The sequence below is a fragment of the Tachypleus tridentatus genome, chromosome 9, assembly GCF_004210375.1.
Source record: "Tachypleus tridentatus isolate NWPU-2018 chromosome 9, ASM421037v1, whole genome shotgun sequence".
Classification (NCBI taxonomy): domain Eukaryota; kingdom Metazoa; phylum Arthropoda; class Merostomata; order Xiphosura; family Limulidae; genus Tachypleus; species Tachypleus tridentatus.
This window is the reverse complement of record NC_134833.1, coordinates 144,938,729-144,959,647: the sequence shown is the minus strand read 5'-3', so window position 1 is coordinate 144,959,647 and position 20,919 is coordinate 144,938,729. Positions and strand designations below refer to the sequence as shown.

Genomic DNA, 20,919 nt, shown 5'->3' with positions numbered 1-20,919 from the left:
AGTGGTGATGCCTAGCTCCCTTCCCTCTAGTCTTACGCTGCTAAATTAGGGATGGCTATCACGGATAGTCACCTTGTAGTTTTGCACGAAATTCAAAAACAAAGAAACAAGTAAAAAATCGCAACATTTAAAGTTACCGAGCAACATTCTGTGACCATGTTACCATATCAGAAGCTGATTATTGGAGAAAATACAGAATTCTCAATGTTGAAATATGTTTTTAAATTACTTTTTTTTTGGTCCAGGTGATGGTGAAGATGAAGATGAAGGCAACGGTGACGAAGAAAAAATGCCGACTTGTTCCAATTATATTATGCATTTCTTTACACTTTTCTGGAAAATTATTTTTGCCTTTGTTCCACCGACAGGTATGTATCCGTGGGAGAATCAATAATGATGAAAGAATTTAATATAAATGAACTTACGGGTGACGTGGTCCTTCACGGATGTTCCTGAACATCTATATTATATTTTCAGGAGTTTTTCAATCGCCTCTTCCGTTTAAACTCTTATAAAGTTTCAACCTCCATTACTGCCAATGCCATTAAGTCAACCAGAATGTTGGAAAAATAAAAGTTTTAACTTGTCTTTGTTCTTCCAAATCTTAAAGTCTTGTCCTCTTATTTTTAGAATACAATACGAGGAAATTTTTAAAAAAATTTAAACATTACAAAAATTACTTCTTGCCTTCGTTATTTTCGTTTCTCAAGAGAAAATAAGTTAAGAAATTTTAGCCTATCCTCCTTAAGAAAACCATTTATCCATGTAATTCGTTGTCATTTCTTATTAAAGCACGCACGTCTCTTGCTGGATAACCTATCTCCTGGATACACGTTATATAAATTCATGATTAATGAAGCTGCTTTTCTTATGGGTAATTGTAAAGAACGCCCATAAAAACTGCAAGACACAAAATGTGAAACCGCGAATTTGCATGTATCTCCACATGGAACCAACAAATATCCATGCCAAATCTGGTGAAGATCCATCAACTGCAAAACTGTAAATTTGTATGTATTTTCCCATTAACCCAATGAATCTCCAAACTATACTTGGTAAAGATCCACCTAGAGCGGGTTAAGTAGTAACGAATTAACGCCAATAGAAAATGCAAAATGCAAAACGTAAAATTTACATGTACCTAAGCACGAACCTAATGAGCCTCCGTACCGACTTTGGAGAAAATCCATCCACACCCTGCAAATATTTACATGGACAAACAACAGACAGTACAATTATATTTATATAGATAAGTAATTACATGGACACACAACAGACAGTTGTATTATATTTATACAGATAAGTAATTACATGGACACACAACAGACAGTAGTATTATATTTATATAGATAAGTAATTACATTGACACACAACATACAGTAGTATTATATTTATATAGGTAAGTAATTACATGGACACACAACAGTCAGTAGTATTATATTTATACAGATAAGTAATTACATGAACACACAACAGACAGTAGTATTATATTTATATAGATAAGTAATTACATGGACACACAACAGACAGTAGTATTATATTTATATAGATAAGTAATTACATGGACACACAACAGACAGTAGTATTATATTTATATAGATGAGTAATTACATGGACACACAACAGACAGTACAATTATATTTATATAGATAAGTAATTACATGGACACACAACAGACAGTAGTATTATATTTATATAGATAAGTAATTACATGGACACACAACAGACAGTAGTATTATATTTATATAGATAAGTAATTACATGAACACCCAACGGACAGTAGTATTATATTTATATAGATAAGTAATTACATGGACACACAACAGACAGTAGTATTATATTTATATAGATAAGTAATTACATGGACACACAACAGACAGTAGTATTATATTTATATAGATAAGTAATTACATGGACACACAACAGACAGTAGTATTATATTTATATAGATAAGTAATTACATGGACACACAACAGACAGTACAATTATATTTATATAGATAAGTAATTACATGGACACACAACAGACAGTAGTATTATATTTATATAGATAAGTAATTACATGGACACACAACAGACAGTAGTATTATATTTATATAGATAAGTAATTACATGAACACCCAACGGACAGTAGTATTATATTTATATAGATAAGTAATTACATGGACATACAACAGACAGTAGTATTATATTTATATAGATAAGTAATTACATGGACACACAATAGACAGCAGTATTATATTTATATAGATAAGTAATTACATGGACACACAACAGACAGTAGTATTATATTTATATAGATAAGTAATTACATGGACACACAACAGACAGTAGTATTATATTTATATAGATAAGTAATTACATGGACACACAACAGACAGTAGTATTATATTTATATAGATAAGTAATTACATGGACACACAACAGACAGTAGTATTATATTTATATAGATAAGTAATTACATGGACACCCAACGGACAGTAGTATTATATTTATATAGATAAGTAATTACATGGACACACAATAGACAGTAGTATTATATTTATATAGATAAGTAATTACATGGACACACAACAGACAGTAGTATTATATATATATAGATAAGTAATTACATGGACACACAACAGACAGTAGTATTATATTTATATAGATAAGTAATTACATGAACACCCAACGGACAGTAGTATTATATTTATATAGATAAGTAATTACATGGACACACAATAGACAGTAGTATTATATTTATACAGATAAAATAAGAATTTAATATTTATCTAATACTATTTGCACTTTCAGGAATAAATTGGAAGAACAGGCTAACATAAGATATGTATTTTTGCACAATATAAGATAATATAAAACTAACTAATCACCGAATATAAATAGATAAATAGACATGGTTTAAATACTGTATTTAGATTACACAGGTTTCTGCAGCATTATTAATTTAAACTTTCTAATTTTGTAAACATTATAACACTAAATCCTTATTTTTAAAATATTGTGTATGTTCTGACAGACTACGTGGATGGCTGGCTTTGCTTCGTTTTTTCAATTATTGTGATCGGCTTTCTTACCGCCATCATCGGTGACCTGGCTTCGCACTTCGGATGTACTCTCGGTATTAAGGACTCTGTGACTGCTATTGTTTTCGTTGCTTTGGGTACGAGCGTTCCAGGTAAGAAAATTTGTACTTCATTTTGCCATTAGTGGGCTCTCAATCGCTTTGTTTATAAGTCTTCTTAACATCAGAAACTTTTATTCTGTGTTACGATTTAATGCGTGTCTTTTTTTTCTGTCATATTAACATCGATTACTGACACTGCATTATACGAAATGCAAAACATTAAAGCATGGTTACTCTCTAATTATATATATACATATATATGTTTAGCAGCGCAATACATTGAACTTGGTAATGTTTATCCGCTAAACATCGAATGCCACCATAAAACGAACACAAATAGCCATCTAATCTTCAACCTTACAACTTCAAGAATTCCAACTTATCCTAAACGACAGATTTCAAACAAAGATTATTTAAATTTCAACTCACAACATACGTTGAAAATGATCTAATCAACACAATGATTATAATATTAATAAAAACAACTTTATCATCCTAAGCATTAATTTTTTGCGCGTTAACAAATTTACGTGTTGAAATATTTTCCTCTAGTATCTCAGTGACTCAAGTTCTGTTCTTTCATAGACATTGTTTCACGTCATCAGTTTTCAGCCTTTCTTGTAAATGATGAACAAATCTCAAGAAACAAGTTAATGACGTTGTGGAATGAAATATTTAGAAGTTTATTTTCTGAACCTTAAAGTTTCTTTATTATGAATAATCGATTAGGCCCATAATATTAAACGTAACATCTCTCATTTTTCTTTACCTTATCGGCTCTGGATCAACTCATGAGAGTTTTAAAAAATATTACCATCTTCCAAGAAGTAAAAAAGTGTGCAAGTGTTTTAAAATTCATCTTCAGTCGTTGCTCATCCTCCAACAGAAACGTTAACTATCTTTTATTCTTTAGGCAAACACACAAACTTATATAAAATGTATTTATACGAATAAAATTCCATCCACTCTTATTACTTGTTCTTCGTTCTGAGGGAGCATGTTAAAGCGTGCGAGTCGTAATCTGAGGGTCGCGGGTTGGCATCCCCGTCGCGCCAAACATGCTCGCCCTTTCAGCCGTGGGGGCGTTATAAGTTACGGTCAATCCCACTATTCGTTGGTAAAATAGTAGCCCAAGAGTTGGCGGTGGGTGGTGATTACTAGCTGCCTTCCCTCTAGTCTTACACTGCTAAATTAGGGACGGCTAGCGCAGATAGCTCTCGAGTAGCTTTGTGCGAAATTCAAAAACAAACAAAAACAATCGTTCTGAGGGTTATGTTAAGTTAGGCCAACTCCGTGTGTTTATGTGTGAAGCCACATTAAAGTGGAACATACACGATAAAGTTCCCCTCATCACTTCGAAAATTTTGTATGAGCTTTACCACACATTCACAATAACTTTAAAGTCTTCTCTTGTTACTGTACAAATGTCAGTAAGAGCTGATCGACAGTCTTAAGCATATTTCGTTTTAAAGTCTTCCCTTGTAACTGTAAAAGATTATCAGAGATTAAAAATGTTTTTAGTGTAAAATATATCTGAAGATAAATTCTATAAACGTTAAATTTCTTTACTAGTTAATACAAAAATAAATCTGTAATCGTTTGCCAATTTATTTTTAATAAAGTGGCTGTTGAAGCAATTACTGAATATTTTTGCTCAATGTACATATTCATTAAGCGCCATCTGTTGACTTGGTGTACAATTATATGCTGAAATCAGGGAAACCTTGAGTATGGATTAAGAGTGTGAATTTGTCGAATTGTTTTAGAAGTATGCTATCTCTGGACATTTCACCGTTTTTGTTTTCGGATTTATTCGACTGTATTAACCTTCAAAATAGTGCTATGCTCATGTATCGTGTACCTTGTTCAAATTATAGATCAGAAAATGGTATAACATTCTCATTCCGCTATTAAACAAAGAAGGAACACAACATTTCACTGATTTAACTCAAAGTTTCGAAGTATAAAGAAAAAATAACCATTGTTATTGGTGCATTCTTCTCAGAAAGGTGAATATATATATATATAGTTATATAATTAATTAATAAAGAGAGAAGAAGATTACATTATTAGGAAGAACAGTGTGGATTTTATACATTGTATTCAAACCTTAGATGAAAAATAATTAATTCTAATATTATATATGAAAAAGCAAAAACGTAGCTACAACACAATCATGTCACACCTGGGCACACACCATAAGGTGGGTAGTTATGCAGTGTGTTCTGGTTTCTGATGGAAGTGACACACTAATTACGTTGGGTACACCGTCTATCCAGTTTAATCTCAGTTTCGCAAGTCTCACATTATTAACATAAATAAAAGAACACATGTGGAAGCTCTTGCCAACAATATTCCATATTTTTAACATCTTTCGATCTGTTCAGCCAGATGTGAGAAGGTGGTTGGTCAAAAAAAAATTTAAAAAATCCAATAAGAAATAATTGGAATACAATACAACAATGGGTGAGATAGTAAAACTATCCTTGAAGCTGACATTCCAGTCGCCACAATAATGTTTGGATATAAACACTACAATGTCAAGACATTACTATATTAAGCCTAACCTAAAATGTTAGTATAGCTTCCATCCTCCACCCATCCATCCATGCTAATGCCAAGACCTTAAGGGCCTACAGGAATTACGTAGTAGCATGTCTTATATAGGGAAAGTCATACATCCACATTAAGCACCCATACAAGATACAGTCCAAATAGGTAATCCCAGTAATTTCCCGTACAAAAATTAAAAATATAATTTAATATGTTTATAATAATTTCGTGTATACTAGTATATTGAAATTTACGTACATATTTCGTATACTTATAACAATAATTTAAACTATTTAATTAAATTTATCTTATCAAATCCGTTAACTATCAGATTATTTATTAATACGTTAGTGTTGGATATTATGAACTGTTCATTGTTACAAACTCTAAAATATCTGTGTGGCTGTGAATGTATGATGTTTTGTATGGTATTATTTAGTACATTACTATGTGATAAAGAATGTCCAAAGATATGTAAAATCGTTTCTTTTATCACAAATTTTGAGATTATAAAAATATTACGTATTTTAATATCTAAATAATGTATTTTGATATTTGATGCAGAGGTGTTTTCGACTTATAGAATTGTAAGATAAATATTACTGATAAAATTATATATAATATATTATTAATTTTAATTAAATCATCAATATATGTATAAGTTACAAAAATAATAAATTTACCAATTTATTTTTATAATAACAAAGATATAAATAAGCAACACTGCTTGAATAATCGGCACCAGTCGGTATACCTACTGTTCGTTTATGAATATGTTTATTAAAATGAATATAGTTGATACATGTACCAAAACTGAACATATTTTTGAAGTTATTAGCAGTAACAGTTTAATTTCCTATAAGTATATCTATAAATTGATCTACCAAACGAATTAATCGTCATTACCAAGTGCTGTCATTGTAAATAAAGTAGTAAAATCATAAGTTCGTATTGGAACTGTTGAGTGTTTTTTATTTAAATTTCCTAATGTATTTAAGATCAATTCTTTGCTTGTAATTATACAGAACTCGTGTTTACTACTTGAGTTTTGTCGTAATTTAAGAAATAACTTATGCAGTAATTTATTTAATAAAACTGCAAGCTGTTCGAGTATAGTTTTTACTGAACTGGAAATAAAACGAAATTTAATAGGAGATTTATGTAGTTTCGGAAAGGATATAGATTCGATAACTCTGAATACTAACTTGCTTTAACATAATTTTTTACAGCTTTCAACAAATTGTTGTGTTGATATGTATCATCTTTAGACCTATGTTGTAATTGAAATGTTTGTGTTGTATCTATTTCATTAGTTACAAGTCGTGCATAAAAATGTTGTTTGATAAAACTAAAATTACAGATGTTTTTACCGATGGGTACGATAATATGTTTTCCTTGTATTTTCTATATTTTATTTTTAGACTGAGAAAATGTAATGTCTATTGAATGTTTTTAAAATCAAGTTATTTAAAGTTAATTATTAAAAGCTAATTTATTTTTAATTTTATTAATCACATAATATCTCTATTCTAGAAACAGGTTGCATAGAATAATTAAGTGTGAGAATATAATAATCTATATTTTTCTTTATAAAAGTAATTACAGTGATAAACATTTAATATCAACAGAGCTAAAGCAAATGTTGTTATTTTTAAGTATTTGAAATTCCAATAGGACCTCTTGTATATATTTAAAGATATTTTTAAAATAATTAAACTATAGATAATGTTCAGAATTTACAGTGTGGTCTTCAACACACTTCTTTACAGTTCTGTTTCACCCATCAAGATACAAATAACGCGTATATTGTTTGATAACTTCTGCATCATGACAGAACAATACAACTGGTCAGATGTTTCGTAACAAATTTCTAATTTCTTATAAATGAGACACAAACACTAAAGACTTACATAGTCAACTTTTGAACAGCATACAATTAACATCTGATACTCAAGTTGGTGCATACAGCTGTCAGAGGAGCAGATGTAACACTTGTCCTGATATTGATCGTAGAACGTGTGTCAGAGGGCCTAAATCAACGTATTCTGTGAACAGCCATTTCACCTCTAGATCTAAATGTTTAGTTTATTGTGTTATTCGTAACAACTGTGACCAAATCTACAAAGAGGAGACCAGCTAAATGCTCACTGAACATACACGTAAACTCTTACGTAGCATCTTTCTTAAACATCAAGATAAACCAGTAGCTTGGCACTTTAACACAGCTGATCATTCTATTAAGCACTTTAAAGTACTTGCCCTACATCATGCCACCTCTAACACCAATAAAATCCGCTATCGAAAAAGATAAAATTTTTGAATTGCTTTGTGCTACTGCCCTCTTGCCAGAGGTATCGTCTCTGTACAAAAGTAATTATTCATAATGCGTATAAAACAAAATTTCGCATGCTGCAGTTTAACCTTCAAATAATTTTACAAAATATTGTTAATTAGTAGCTACCAAGTAGCGGGAGGCATACTTACATACTTATATCACATTATAATCCAGTAATACAATAGATAACACTGTTTAGCAAATAAATTTCAATTAGTGAAAAGATATCAGACTTAAATAATTATAAATGTATAAAACAAATAAAACAAAACAATGAAACCATTTATTTTATTTTGAACAAAGTGGCAAGTACATTAACATATTGTGTAAAAAATACCAACCCTCCTTGTGAGGACATTGTCGGTCATGAATGACTGACTTAGGAACTCTCCCAAAGGGTGGAAAGTACTCATACATATGTTATTTACCCATGTTTAAGCAAGATTGTCTGGTTATGCTCCACACAATACATTTCCTACACCTAGTTTGTATTCGCAAAACCATGGAGTCAATTACTAAAACATATTATTTCGTAATATGGTTTCACAATTAGTTATTTTTCTTTGTAAACCTTCCAACTCTTCTCAAAAAATTGTGCCCCCCGCTAGTACAGCGGTAACTCTACGGATTTACAACGCTGAAATCAGGGGTTCGATTCCCCTCGGTGGGCTCAGCAGATGCCCCTATGTGGCTTTGCTATAAAACAAACACTCAAACACTCTTCTCAAAAAAACCTAGTTTACAATTTACAAAAGTACCTCAAGCACCTAGTTCTTAAGAATAAAATAACTTAAACACCAGACACAGCCCCTTCCTCAGTGGCACAGCGGTATGTCTGCGAACTCGGTTAGAAATCGGGTTTTGATACGCATGGTGGGCAGAACACAAATAGCCCATTGTGTAGCTTTGTGCTTAATTCCAAACAATCGACCAAACCAGACTTTTGCTTTTGGAAAATTAAAATAAATGGTCACAAACACCTATTTCACCTCTTCCGAGTAATGTCTGCCACATTGATTCACTTAGGCGACACTGTATCAAAAGTTCCATGACACTGGGAAAACCATTTCTAATGGCTTTACAAACACTTTCATTTAAATCTTAACCATTATATCTTCTTTTATCTTCTTTGGTTGATGTTTCTTTTTCTTCTTGCCTCTTCAAATGTGCTTTTTTTCTTCTTCTTTTAAAGCAACCGTTTCGTATTGGTGCCAATAAGCATCATCTCTTTCGCTGCTGTGCTGCAACATGGCTCCTCAAAAAAAAAAAAAAATCTTAGCATAGGTGTGCATCGAAGTGCATCTTTAAGTATAGATATAATTGATTTTATAGCCAATTACTGAAGAGAACGTTTCGCTCCACGATTTAAACAACGTGAATATTTAATTGGAACACTGTTCTGAAAGCTATACGTCCATCATTAAGTAACATTTGTTAAAGAATGTTTCCAACAGTTGTTTAAACTTCATAAAATTTGGAAAATTTCACAAATATAATATAACAAAGCACTTAAGCCTAAGATTCTTCTAATTTCCTCTTCACTGGAGACTTTTTCTTTGATTTCACTCCTTGCATATGAGTGGGAAATTAAAGAAATATTGATTGCACAGCACTGTTTTGCCAGTTTCCCAATGCTGCATCTTCAAGTGGTTATTAAATAATTTTTCATAATTTACATGATGTTGTATGAAAAGCTTGAACCAATATGTTATTTAGCATTTTTATATTGACTTGTATAATGTTTATTGTACCAGGAAATATTGATTAATGCACGTATGTCATCATTATTATTTGATCAGTGAAAGTTGTCTCCAAACTATATCGCTTGTTACAAATTATTGCACAAATAACTTGGAAGAAAGGATGGTATACTAACTTCTACATTTATAATATATCTATAATTTAGATAGTAATGAAATAATGCATGAATCTATTATACACTACGTGTCTAAAAACTTAATGCGGTGAATACTTAATTGGAGTACAGTTCTCTCTATATATTTCTTTAATAAATGTTTATGTTGCAAAGGAAACCGAGAAGGAAAAAAAGATGTTTCCAAGTTCGAATTACTTCCGAAAAGAATATTGTTTCTTAATACAACAGAAATTGTAGCATTAACTACCTATGGTTACATGTATGTTGAAGATTAACATGTTAACAGAGCATTGTTTTTCCCAGCATTAACGATCGTGTTGTTTCTAAACTCACTAGTTAGGCCCACATTATCATACGTTCTGTCTTTACCTTTTACTTCTGTAGCAATACTTAATCTGCTGGAAATTTATTAAAATACATACCACTAAATGATTCACTTCAGTTTTAAAATATGTAAAATTCACAACACTTAGATGCCAAAGAAAATAGATCGATGTATCTTTCTTTTTAAGAAACGTTTGAGCATCCAAATGCACAACATTTATGTGGCAGTCTTACAGCACTTATACCTCCGACAAAATGGCGCACGACTGACACGCCCGTGAATGATAGCAATCTTCCCGGATTGCATTATAAAGTGCCACACTGAGTAAACCTAACAAACGTAGACTATACATTATCATGTATGAATGTTCGTATGGAGAACCATTCTCGTTATGTATTCATAATGAAATTGTTCCATTTTATTCTCTTGAATTATATATAGTATTTTTATGCACTAAACTAAAATAACGGAATTTTTCTCTCCTTTTTCTCCAGATACTTTTGCTAGCAAAGTGGCAGCTGTCAACGACAAATACGCCGACTCCTCCATTGGAAATGTAACCGGTAGCAACGCTGTTAACGTGTTTCTTGGTATCGGAATCGCCTGGTCGGTAGCAGCAATTTACCATGCCATCAAGGGTACCTCTTTTTTAGTTAACCCTGGCAGTCTGGCATTTTCTGTAACACTCTTTTGTGTTTGTGCTTTTCTGACTGCGCTCACTCTCATGTTGAGGCGCCACAGAGCCGTCGGAGGTGAACTCGGAGGCACTAAGAAGTACAAATTACCGACTACACTGTTCTTCATTGGTCTGTGGCTCTTATACATTCTGATGTCGATTTTGGAGACTTATGGAATCATTGTCGGGTTCTAACAAACGTTTATCGGTTATTCTTTGTACAGGAACAGGAACAGGGAATCAGAAACTTTCGAAATATTTCAGACGAGGTTTCTGTGATGAATTGGAATAATTTTATTATTTAAAATGGAGAAGACAACGTAATTTCTCTTTAGTGTTTTGAAAAAGAATGTTGGAATGCCAAGGGTAATTTTTCGAGGAAAACAAATTGAATGGAATAAGTTGTTTCCTGAAAATGAAAGCCACTGGTCTTTAGTGAATTATTTTCAGAATACGTGAACCTGTGTTGATATTTATTGTGGTGTTGAAGGTTGGTTTCAAACGCTATCTGTCAACCACAGTTAGAAGTGTGGCAAAGATATTTATATTCACGTACGAAAAATGAAACGTTTCTTCAGGTTTAAATTAATTGTAAAACAAACACTAAATGTATGTCTGATTATTTAAACAATTCCGAAGAGAAAGTGGTTATAACAAATTACTTCTTCTCTGAGTTAAAAGACTCAGGAGGAAGCAGAATACAACAAGGTACTTCATATCTGATGAGTTAAACGACTTCGAAAAATAGGGCTATAACAAAGTCTTTTCTCTGACACATTAAACGACTCAGAAGAAAAGAAAGTTATAGCATAGTTCTCATCTCTCATGAGTTAAAAGATCATTCAAAGAGAAGAGGGTTATAACACAATACTTCATCTTTGATGAGCTAAACAGATCCAAAGAGAAAAGGGTTATAGCAGAATGTTTAATCTGTGATGAGTTAAACAGATCCAAATAGAAGATTGCTATAGCACAATACTTCATCTTTGATGAGGTAAACAGATCCAAAGAGAAAAGGGTTATGACAAAATACTCATCTCTTATGAAGTAAACGATTCATAAATCAAGTAAGCCATTAGACAGTGCTTGAACAATACAAACAACTAACAGGTCAGTTCTGTACAGTCTTTAGCGTTCGTGTGTTGTATGAAATAATAACGTATTCTTTAGTGTCTTATCCATTGAAAACAAACTTTCAAAAGCTGTGTCAGGGTTAACAGTTGTCGTTAATTAACTTCCGCGTCACTATAAAGTGCCAGAAGGTAGGAAGGTTTCTTTCAACACTCTTCTATTGCTTCCAGTAATTGGCACTACTTTTTTCTCCTTTACTTCAATGGCAGTCCTCTGTGTTGGTATAGCGCCAAAATCGATTATGTCTTCTAGGAAATTGAGTGTAGAAGAGGGATATTGGATTACTGTTCTGAAAATCTTTCTAATTCTGTCTTTTGATGTTTGGCAAATGTTAAGAAGCATATCTGTAAAATATGTTGTTGTTTTCTCCTACCACTAAAGATATTTGCTGTTGTTTATTAAAAAGAGAGAGAAAGAGCTTACTGAACTTTGAAGCACTTTGCCTTGTAAACTTATATTCTATTATAATGTTGTTTGTGTAATTTCTTCCCGTTGTATATTAACAAAAATATGTCGTGCCTAATATTTGTGTTTTTAACAGAGTTTTAAAATGGTTAGTAATAGAAATATTAAGCCTCATTTACAGTCATGGTACTACATAAAGAAACAAAACCTATACTTAAAATAGCAACGTATGAATATTATATTTGATCCTACATGTATCTAGTTAAGAAGATAAGTCAGAGAAAGGCTGAGATACTTGTTATTCATGAGATTTCAAATATATAGGACGCTGAAAACAAGGCACGTAGCACTTCTTTGTTAGTTTTCACTACTACTCTTATTCAACGTTATGTAAGACCATCCCAATCTGGATAAATCCTAATTATTATAAATCAACATTTTAATGATTTTGTAGAAACATGTAAGTACAGACAAATCTCTGCCGTATTCTTAAAGTAATCTGTTCAGTATTACTTTGGCAGATGTAAAAACCAGTTTGTTGATTAAATCAAAAAAATTCTCCAGTTTAAACTCAGGAAACTGGTTAATATGTTTAGACGAAAAATACACAAGGAAAATAAAGAATGAGAGAGAACACAACTCAAACAGTCATGTTTTTTAACACGTTAGTGTTCAAGTGGATATCCGCTTATAGGACAAACATGAATTGTGCTACATTCTTATTACCAGGGGCGTAGATCCTGGGGGGATACATCCAACTTCATTTTAGGTGTGGGGGGGTATGGTGCATACAATCATCCCCCCTACAGTTTGGTCTGTTGAATTGTTATATTGCATCACAGGCCTTCAAATGGTGTGTTTGTTATTGTGATTCTCGTGTTCTTACCAATCGAATTACACAATTAGGCCTAGATGTAGGCTTTTTCAGTAGCCGAAATGTACATCTTTAATATAGGCGTGCTTCTAAGCTTTTCGATCTAAGCGATAGTTCGTATCAGTCAGTAGGCCTAAGTATACATGCAAGTATCGTAGCAACAAGATTATTCTGTGACTGCATGTTTACAGCTTTCAGGTTCACGTAATCAGAGATTACCAATTTGCAAATTGAACAGTCCACATAAGTGGTTGCAAAATCATCCCCATCGGGTGTAAAACATCTACGCCCCTGCTTATTACTGTCATTTTATTTAGGAGTTAATCTTAACTGTCGATGGACAAAACATGGACTTTTGTTCCTTACTTTCTGATTACTTTCATTTCATATAATATTTCACTCTAACGCACGACCGACAAACCAAAGATCTACGTTCCTTACAGTTCTATTATATTTCTTTCACAACTTTAAGTCTTAGCACTTATGGCGGACAAAAAAACAACAACTCACGTTTCGCCAAAACCTGTAACACTTTCTTGTGAAATGTGTTTTAACTTAAAGAAGAGAATGAAACAATTATGTTAAAAACAATAATAATATTATATTAATCAATTTGTTTATCTATCTATGTGTCTCTACATCTGTCCATTCATCCATCTCTCTGTCTGTCTTCCATAGTGTGAGTTTTATTACCAAATAATTCATGGAGAGATTGTATTGTAACACTCTATTAAAAGAAACCTCAATTTCGTGTTCATAGAATGAGTAATACAGAGGTCGCAGAAATAAGACACTGACATCAATAAAACTTACAGTAATGCTTCATGAGCAGAAACTCAGATTGAAAGGATGTATTAGCGGATTTGGTGAATTGAAAGATTATGGAATTTCAAATTTTTTTATTTGACTAAGTAAACTCTACTGGTAGAAGAGTATCAAAATGTCACATAATCCTTAAGGATTTGGAGATTTCTTATTCCGAGTTTTCTCAGGTTGCGAATTTTCATTTAATGAGCTTGAACTCTTCTTAGGGTTCGGCAAGGCCAGGTGGTTAAGGCACTAGACTCGTAATCCCAGGGTCAGGGGTTCGAATCCCCGTCACACCAAACATTCTCGACCTTTCAGCTGTGAGGGCGTTATAATGTGACGTTAAATCCCAATATTCGTTGGTAAGAGTAATTCTAAAGTTGGTGATGACCAGCTGCCTTCCCTCTAGTCTTACACTGCTAAATTAGGGACGGCTAGCGCAGATAGTCCTCGTGTAGTTTTGCACGAAATTCAAAAACAAACAAATACTTCTCAGACATTGACTTAAAGTGATTTTCACTGTCCTTACTATTTGTATCTTCATCTTTAATACCATACTTGATATCGTGAACTTACTGCTGTCACGTAACCAAAAACAAGAAATTACGTCTTTTAATATAGCTATAGGTAGAGAGGTATTACCCATAGTATACTCCGCCATATTTTACTGCAAATGCTCACCTTTGTCTTGGGTGAAAAACGTCAAATTTTGTCGTATAATGTTATATTATCTGATGCTTTATGTAACAATTTCGGTGACGTGTGTAAAGGGAGATATAATCGAGAAACTCGTAAAATTTCGTATATTTTGACAAAAGTAAAGTTCCTGTCATTTACCGCATCTTATATTGATATGGATTACTGTCGACTACTTGTTTGAACTCTAATATGATGGTGTTGAATGCAATAGGACATTCTGTAATGTCACGTGCAATGTCTTTGCGGCTGGCTCTATAATGTCTTTTTTTTTGTAACATAACGTAATCGTATACGATTTTCTAGGTTCTCATGATATAATAAAGTTTGGTCAAACTTGAATATGTATCTCTAATTCATAGACACTTCGTGCGATCAAACAGGAATAATCTGAGAAAGAAAATATGATTTTTTTTTTAAATGGAATATTTCGTTAGTTCGTCGTAGGTATACGAAACAAACGGTCACCCAGTGATAAAAGTGGCCATAATTGAGAGTTCATAGCAATCGTTCGTCCAATATAGTTTGACTAGTGTTGGTGCTATTTGTTCTAGTAACCTGATCTTTAGTTAACTTTGATTATTTTTGCACTTCACAAAATGAAGCTTGAAAGTCGCCTTTGTTCTTATATAATAATTGTTACAACGAGTCTAACGACTCCTATTGGTTTCTTTGTTACTTTACAACCGCGGCTTCGCTACAAAAAATTAGGGCGAAACTCAGCACTTAACAAAAAATTAAAGTTTTATACGGTACCATTGATTACATTTACGATGGTTTTGTCGTTTGCTTGGCGCATAACCACGAACCGGGTTGTCTGTGATGTGTATAAGGTGGAAAATCGAACCTTGGATTTTAGTATTGAAAGCCCATGAACTTCCCGCTTACTCAGCGAGAAGCATTTATGAATAGAGCATATTGCCAAACGTATGGATGTTATAAGAAACGAATGGTTATCTTCATATATAAGATAGTTAACTTATGATATAGTAGTTTTAACACAAATTCTTTGAATACGAATGAATATTGATAGTATGTTATAAATTATCTATCTACCAGCGTTACGAGGAAAATGAGAATCGAAAATATATTTATATATATATATAGTAGACACTCAAAATAATTTAATATGATTGTTTGATGTTTAAAAGTCGATAACTGAGTTCGTTACAGATTTAAATAAATTATTTTTTGTTGTTTCGTATCTGAAAGTTGCCAGTAGAAGAGCAGAAGCAAGAAGTAGTTAAACACTAAGCCACCTGAAACTGATATGTATCTGTTCAAAATAACCAGCAAATAACTGACAATTTCCATTTCTGTCCTCACTAACAAATACAATGTTGTCCATGCGAAATACAGAGTTTATCGATTTCTGAAAATCTTTCAACTTGTTTGCCCTTTCTATATTTATTATTCTGTAGAAAACTTTAAATATTCAAAGCTTTAACTAATCCATTGTTGCATTGTTACGATGCATTGTTTTCTATTCTAAATTATTCAATTTAATACATTTTTCAAGAAAGAAATATCCATTTTACAAAGATTGTTATAAGCTTAAGGTTACATTCTTGGCGAATTTCTTTAATTAATCCATAACTGTTGTACCTCAACATTTCATGTTGTTTTTTTTCGTTATTACTATTCATGTTGTGAATGTCGTAAAATTTTTAGTCCTGTTTTTTCAAATATTTGTTTTCATGCTGGACTTTCTGCTACTAAATAGTATGTCAATAAATGGTCTGTTTTATTCAAAGACTGTGTGTAAGCCATTTTTCCTTTCAGCTTGTCGTAGTCTACCTGTATCTCTGATTAGCATATATCAGTAACGTGAATGTAACGTACTAATTGCAGCATAGCCTAAAAGTATCTGAGTTGAAAGTTATGATTGGTTAATATTTTTTTTCTCCTCTGTTGATGCAAACTGACTATTAATTGTTTTTATAGAGCTTAAGAACACCTCATGACAATATAATAAATTTGTTATAAGGAAATAGTTCATTTCTGTGTATGTCCGATTAGCATTTATCTGTAACATGAAAGAAGAGTACTAATTGCTGGATAGCCTAAAAATATCTGTGTTGACAGTTGTGATTGGTTAATATTTTTCATTCTCTTTTTTGCTGATGCAAAATGATTAATAATTGTTTTTATGGTGTTTATAAAGACCTCATGACAATGTAATTAATTTGTTAGCAGGAAATAGTGATTATGTGTATTTTATTTCTGGTATAACTAATTTTTGACGTGTGTTAATTAGTAATCGAAATCTAGTCTCTGTCTAATATAAACATATGAAATCGAACAAAACGTCCCATGGAAAAATGTGTTGTTAGTTTTTCAGTTTTTATCGTAAATCCTTATTACTTATACATTTGTAATCACATTGTTATTCAACATACAAGTGTCATTTATTTAAATGACGAGAGATTTTTGAAATCTATAAAATATTTGATTTGTTGTTCAATTATTATTTTTTCACTACTTTATAGCTCTTACTAGGACTTGAAATAATATTTATTCTTTAATACGCTATCACTTGCATACTTATGTTACATACGACTAATTTACTTTAGCACAACTAGCCGATTACCCGTGGCGCCAGTGGATTAGATGCGAGTGTGACGTATTCATGACGTCATATCTGCAGCCTGAGAATGGAGAAAAATAAAGTTCTTTGTGACGGGAAACGGAAGTGAAACGGGAGAATTGTGACCTCTATTGCAAATCTACATGCACACAGGATAAAAATTTCACGAAGTTGGAGGTTACACATCGCATAGTAAAAACGTTTTTCTAGTATAATATAAGCAAGAGTTCCATTATAGTACAATACGTTTGACCTTTATAAGAGAGCCTTAACTGAAATAACCATATGACATTTTGTTTGTTTGTTCGCAGAATTTTCGAATAGCTGTTCAGAGTTGTTATCAATTTTGAGTTGACAGGCAAGAGGGAAGACAGTTATTCAACATCATCTACTGTTAAACCGAATAGTGAGGTTTGAAAGTTACTTTTATAGTGCATCCATGACCCCAAAGTGCGGAGAGTGTTTTTGTGGCAGCTGGCAACAAGTCCTCGGATTCACACTACGAACACGTTAACTGCGAAGTCACTCCACTTTGTTCATCGAAAGCTTGGTGTTTTAATAGAATCTCAGCTCTCATCATTATAACTTTCCTTTAGTTAACTTTAGAAAGATCTTTATAAGTACTTTACCAGCAAAGGCGACAGAAGAGCCATAAGTGTCAACAAGCACTTTTAAATCCAACCTGTTCCGCTTTCTGCCAGAAACAAGATGGTTATGCATCTGCTCGTCAACTACCTTTATGGCATTGGATACTGCTTTCAGAAAAATCAGGAAAGATTGTCAAAATATTAAACCATTAGATAATGTTTTATTACAAACTACTATTGCTACAGTAAGAAAAGTATATTTATGAAACAAAGTTTTTTTTCCTTAAATCAAAACCTGTAATAAAATAATACTTGTAATCTGCATGTAAGCTCAAAACAAAACTATTAAGATTTCATACAATTCACAAAAAGTGCTGGAATAATAATCACGTTAATACATCATTGGATACTGTTCTCAGGAAGTTCTGGGATGATCATCATGTTACCTACATCATTGGATACTGTTCTCAGGAAGTTCTGGGATGATCACCATGCTACCTACACCATTGGATACTGTTCTCAGGAAGTTTTGGGATGATCACTATGTTACCTACACCATTGGATACTATTCTCAGGAAGTTCTAGGATGGTCACTTTATTACCTACACTATTGGATACAATTCTCAGGATGTTCTGGGATGGTCATTAAATTACCATTACATTGTCTTGTATTCTTAAAATTCCCTGAAGTGATTACCAAAGTACTACTTCTTTAGATGATGTCATATTATTAGATAACTTTTCATAAAGTTCTAGATTGATCAATACGTCAATATCTCATTAAATACCATATTTACAGAACATTTTAGAATAATCACCAACTAATAACACTTGTCAGTTAATTCGTCAAATATTAGTCGGCACAGTGGTATGTCTTTGGACTTACAATGCTAGAAATTAAGTTTCGATACCCGTGGTGGGCAAAGCAGTGATTGTCCATTGTGTAGCCCTGTTATTAATTTCAAACAAATCTATCACAAGATACTATTTATACCGTGGTTGTACTTTAAGCTGTCCATATTGAAAAGTGGAATTAATCGAGTAATTTTGATAAAGATTAAAATTGTTATTTTGGTCTGGATTGCTTGTTATTTTCGTGTGGATTAACATTGTTATTTTAGTATGTACTAATATTGTTACCTTGGTCTAGATTAACGTAGTTGTTCTGATTTGCATTAACATCTTTATTCTAATCTAGATTAACATTGTTATTTTGGTGTGTTTTGGTATTATTATTATTTCGGTGTTTTTTGGTCTGGACTAACATTGTAATTTTGGTGTGTACAATGTTATATTATATCGTCTGATCTGATAAAAAACAAAACAAAACATGATTTGGTCACATAAAACGAACGACTTTCTTGCGTAAAATCTGTTATATTGCCTTTATTCAATATGAAAATAATAGAATTTTCTTTATTTCTATATTTATACTTAATATTAAAAGAGGAAATAGTATCACTAAAGTAAACGCTTTTCTTGGGAAGAGTACAATGCTGTCATATAGGTTTTTGCCAACGTGTTAGAATTTCTACGTAATTTTAGTAACCTAAAAATGTTAGAGCATCTAATAAAATCAGACAGGAAAGTCCCAACTTTCATTAACAACACTTTTTAATCACTGTTATACAGATCGAAAAACATGCTGGCTGGGTTTAGTTCATTTAGTTGTTTTGTTTCTAGAACAATCTGTTCAATCAAAGAAAGCAAAAAGAAAACAAAACCTAATTAAGAGGAAAGAAGCAGATTATGGTCCACACATTTAATATAAAGAAAATATTAAATGTCAAGGCATCAATGTCATTCAGGGTACCATGCAGTAAAAACGTTGAGAAGCGAACAAATATTCTCGAGTGTACTTACAGTAAAGTAGGCTTAAACTTAGTCTTTTAATTGTAAAGTTTTATTTTACGAAATAAGGTAAGTATCTAGAGTTGAAGAGCCCTTGGAAAATGCAGTTACAGAATAAACTTTGGTGCAGTTTCCTCCTTCTAATTTCCACCTCCACAGAAGCAAACCTTTCTTTAGTGACCATTAACATAAACCCTTCAAAGATCTTAATATTATTTTATCAAGATTGGTCCTTTGGTTGATTTCCTGAGAGAACTGGAGTCTAACGTGAACGAAAAAAATTATGATTAAAGAAAAATAGAAAGCAATAAAGAAAAAAATAATATTAAAAAATCTGAACAAATGAGGCCTAGTGTGTTAAGGTGTGCGACTCGTAATCCGAGGGTCGCGGGTTCGCATCCCGGTCGCGCCAAGCATGCCTTTTTCAGCCGTGAGGCCGTTATAATGTGACGATCAATCCAACTACTCGTTGGTAAAAGAGTAGCCCAAGAGTTGGCGGTGGGTGGTGATGACTAGCTACCTTCCCTCTAGTCTTACACTGCTAAATTAGGGACGGCTAGCGCAGATAGCCCTTGAGTAGCTTTGCGCGAAATTCAAAATAAACCAAACAAACTGAAAAAATGAAAACTTTCTTAAAATGATAAAAACTTTACATAAAATCTTAAATCTAATTGTTTTTCTGACATCATGTTTTTTTTTTTAAATTATATTTAAAGCTAAATGTTTTGTCAACATATAATGTTTGAAGAAAGTATCGCCGCAGAAGTAGGCGTCTTGTTATTCATTTAAATAATTTCGAATAAACATATGTGAAAAATAGTTACTTAATTTCCTTTGGTTCAATTGGCAGAAAATTTCTTTCCGAATTTTAGTAACACACTGACGTAAATATTTGAAGATGAAGTCCACTATATATAATTCAAATTGAATTGCCATACGAATCGTGTGTTCGAGAATAATCGATATTACGCTAAATGATATATGAAGACAGATATTAAGAATGATAATTTGTCATCTTAAGCCAATGAAATACTACCAATACTCCTATAAGACTTAATATCTGTTCTCATATGTATCATCTGACGTGATA

The 20,919-nt window shown here is 32.3% G+C and overlaps 1 protein-coding gene across 5 annotated transcripts in view; it reads left to right on the top strand.

Moving 5' to 3' along the window:
- LOC143226593 (sodium/calcium exchanger 3-like) overlaps positions 1 to 19,349 on the top strand; it is a 129,651-nt gene extending 110,302 nt beyond the window's left edge. For 3 of the 5 annotated variants that reach the window (XM_076457776.1, XM_076457777.1, XM_076457778.1), the window contains exons 6-8: positions 246 to 368; positions 3,019 to 3,177; positions 10,710 to 13,060. In XM_076457776.1, coding sequence (XP_076313891.1) covers positions 246 to 368; positions 3,019 to 3,177; positions 10,710 to 11,086 — 659 coding nt within the window. In that variant the 3' untranslated portion in view covers positions 11,087 to 13,060. Of the gene's footprint in view, positions 1 to 245; positions 369 to 3,018; positions 3,178 to 10,709; positions 13,061 to 17,377 lie in introns of those variants that run through there. The other 2 variants (XM_076457780.1, XM_076457779.1) reach the window with 2 other exon arrangements.
- Positions 19,350 to 20,919: the final 1,570 nt, after the last annotated feature.